The sequence below is a fragment of the Ovis canadensis genome, chromosome 7 (genome assembly GCF_042477335.2).
Source record: "Ovis canadensis isolate MfBH-ARS-UI-01 breed Bighorn chromosome 7, ARS-UI_OviCan_v2, whole genome shotgun sequence".
NCBI classification, from domain to species: Eukaryota; Metazoa; Chordata; class Mammalia; order Artiodactyla; family Bovidae; genus Ovis; species Ovis canadensis.
The window spans coordinates 84,379,676-84,383,076 of record NC_091251.1 but is presented as its reverse complement, the minus strand read 5'-3'; the positions used below and the strand labels follow the sequence as shown (position 1 = coordinate 84,383,076).

The 3,401-nt window shown below is 45.2% G+C and overlaps 1 protein-coding gene across 1 annotated transcript; it reads left to right on the top strand.

Moving 5' to 3' along the window:
- Nucleotides 1-792: 792 nt before the first annotated feature.
- On the top strand, nt 793-2,831 carry LOC138444427 (guanine nucleotide-binding protein-like 3-like protein). The gene has a single exon (XM_069597958.2). The coding sequence runs from the start codon at nt 1,177-1,179 to the stop codon at nt 2,593-2,595; it is 1,419 nt and encodes a 472-aa protein (XP_069454059.1). The 5' UTR covers nt 793-1,176; the 3' UTR covers nt 2,596-2,831.
- Nucleotides 2,832-3,401: the final 570 nt, after the last annotated feature.

Sequence of the window (3,401 nt, the reverse complement as noted above, 5' to 3'; positions counted from 1 at the left end):
ACTGTTGCTTCCTGACCTGCATACAGATTTCTCAAGAGGCAGGTCAGGTGGTCTGGTATTCCCATCTCTTTCAGAATTTTAAACACTTTTCTGTGATCCACACAGTCAAAGGCTTTGGCATAGTCAATAAAGCAGAAATAGAAGTTTTTCTGGAACTCTCTTGGTTTTTCCATGATCCAGCAGATGTTGGCAATTTGATCTCTGGTTCCTCTTCCTTTCCTAAATCCAGCTTGAACATCTGGTGATGTTTTCTAGGTGAGCTCTAAATCTAATGACAAGTTTCCTTTCAAGAGACACAAGGGTGAGGAAAGAAATCCATGTAAAAACAGATTTAAGTCATATAGCCACAAGTCAAGAACACTGGGCACCATCAAAAGCTGGAAGAGGCCAGTAAAGATTCTCCCTAGAACCTTCATAGGAAGCAGAGCCCTGCCAATACCTTAACTTTGGACTTCTGGCCTCCATAACTGTGAGAGGATAAATTTCTGTTGTTCTAAGCACCCGCCAGGTTTGCAGTATTATAGTGGCCACAGGAAACTAAACAAATAGTACACATATGCCATGAAAAAATGCATTATTATCACTTGTAGAGTTTTAAAGTTCGCAATATGAAGTAATAATTGACTACCTTGAAGTAGACTACCTTGAAAATTCCTTGTATTACTCTGAAAGTACTCTCAAAACAAATCATTTTGATTTTAATGTTTAAAAGACTTGCTATGTTTTGGCTGAACATCAAGTTGACTTGAGTTTCAAGAACACTTACATTTAAAAACTCCTGTGTCGCTTCTTTTCTCAGAGCTCCGCCGGAAGTAGAGGAAACAAAAGCCTGAAGATTTGAATCTACCTGCTTTCAAGTTAGTCATCATGATGAAACTTAGACACAAAAATAAAAAGCCAGGTAAAGTTTCCAAAGGCTGCAAGAAGCCTGCAAAGCAGAATGGGAAGAAAGCAGCCACCAAAGTGGCCTCCTTTCCCCAGTTTGTCCACTCCAATGATCATGCCAGTCGGGAGGCTGAGTTAAAGAAGAAGAGGGTTGGGGAGATGAGGGAGAAGCAGCAGGCTGCCCAGGAACAAGAGAGACACTGACGCAGGACCATTGAAAGCTACTGCCAGGATGTCCCGAGACGCCAAGAGGAGTTTGATCACAAGGGGGAAGTTTTGCAAGAATTAAATATGTTTCCTCAACTGGATGATGAGGCTACAAGGAAGGCTTATTACAAGGAGTTCCATAAGGTGGTGGAATACTCTGATGTGATTCTGGAAGTCCTGGATTCCAGGGACCCATTGGGTTGCCGCTGCTTCCAAATGGAGGAAACTGTCCTACAGGCAGAAGGGAACAAGAAGCTGGTCCTGGTCTTGAACAAGATTGACCTGGTCCCTAAGGAGGTTGTGGAGAAGTGGCTGGAATACCTTCGGAATGAGCTGCCAACTGTGGCTTTCAAGGCCAGTACCCAGCATCAGGTCAAAAACCTGAATCGCTGCAGTGTGCCAGTGGATCAAGCCTCTGAGTCACTGCTGAAAAGCAAAGCCTGCTTTGGAGCTGAAAACCTCATGAGGGTTCTGGGGAACTACTGCCGCCTTGGTGAAGTGCACACCCATATCCATGTGGGCATTGTGGGCCTTCCCAATGTTGGGAAGAGCAGCCTGATCAATAGTCTGAAGCGCAGCCGTGCGTGTAGTGTGGGAGCCGTTCCTGGGGTCACCAAGTTCATGCAGGAGGTCTACCTGGACAAGTTCATCAGGCTGCTGGATGCTCTAGGCATCGTCCCAAGACCCAACTCAGAGGTGGGCACTATCCTGCACAATTGCATTCATGTGCAGAAGCTGGCGGACCCTATGACCCCGGTGGAGACCATCCTGCAACGCTGCAACCTGGAGGAGATTTCCAGCTATTATGGTGTCTCTGGGTTTCAGACCACTGAGCACTTTCTGACTGCAGTGGCCCACCGCTTGGGGAAGAAGAAGAAGGGGGGTGTATACAGTCAGGAGCAGGCAGCCAAAGCTGTCCTGGCTGACTGGGTGAGTGGGAAGATCAGCTTCTATACACTTCCACCCTCCACCCACACTCTGCCTACCCATCTCAGTGCTGAGATCGTTAAGGAGATGACTGAGGTCTTTGACATTGAGGATACCGAGCAAGCCAATGAAGACACCATGGAATGCTTGGCCACTGGAGAATCAGATGAGCTGTTGGGTGACATGGACCCGCTCAAAATGGGGATCAAGTGGCTCCATTCTCCGATGGTGAAAATAGCAGATGCCATGGAAAATAAAACCACCGTGTATAAGATTGGAGATCTTACTGGGTATTGCACCAATCCAAACCGTCATCAGATGGGATGGGCTAAGCACAATGTGGACCTTCACCCTAGGAACAATAGCATGGTGGATGTTTGCCCAGTGGACTGCCGCCCAGTGCTTCAGAGGATCATGGAGACAGACCCCCTGCAGCAGGGCCAGGCTCTGGCATCTGCCCTGAAGAAGAAGAAGAAGATCCAAAAGCGTGCAGACAAACTTGCCAGCAAGCTGTCTGATTCCATGATGTCGGCTCTTGATCTCTCTGGCAGTGCTGGCGACAGTGCTGGTGACTGATCCTCTGATCTCGCCTCCCTCTCCAACTCCAGTTCCAATGGAAATAACAGATGAAATGGTTTGCTTCTCCCTGAAGCACCTGCATATTAAAAGAACCCCTCACCCACTTCCCTTCATTCTCCAGGAAAAAAAAAAAAAGGTCCCAAGTGTCTAAAGCTGACAAACCCAATACCTTTATTTAACCCCTACTCTGTTTACAAGAGAAATAAAATAATCAGAAGATTAAAAAAAAAAAAAAAAAACCTCCTGTGTCTCTAAGCACTAGATTTTCAATCAGGGAGTGATGCTTACAGCCCAGAAGGCACCATGAAGCCCAGACTACCAAAAGAGCATCCACCAATGCTGCTCAATTTGGAACAAATGTTCATTGAGAGAAATCTGGAAGCCAAACTATCTGCCTATTAAAACTGTTCTCTTTATTTTAATTCAAATTGCAACGTATATTTGAACTCCAAGAAGTCTTATATACACTTGACTGGGCCCATTTTGATCTAACACAGTGTTTCTTTCATCTTACAGGACTTAAAAATTACCTGAAGTGCTTTTGTTTAAAACCACAGATTTCTCCTCAGAAGAACCTCATTCAATAGGTCTGCACCATGCTGAGAATCTAAATCTCTAACAAGTGGCAAGCAATTTCTCAGATCAGGCAAGTTCACTGATTTAATCCGTGTCATATGCTTGACTCTCCTCAGCTTGGTTTTGTTGTCTTTGAAAAGTATCAAATTAAAGGAACTCTTTACAATATCACTAAGCAGCAAAACTTAGGACATCCAAGTCAAATCTGCATTCAGCTTCTAGGGGAA

Bases quoted from the DNA above. Each gene is read 5' to 3' on its own strand.
- LOC138444427 (XM_069597958.2), top strand. From the start codon at position 1,177: ATGTTTCCTCAACTGGATGATGAGGCTACAAGGAAGGCTTATTACAAG.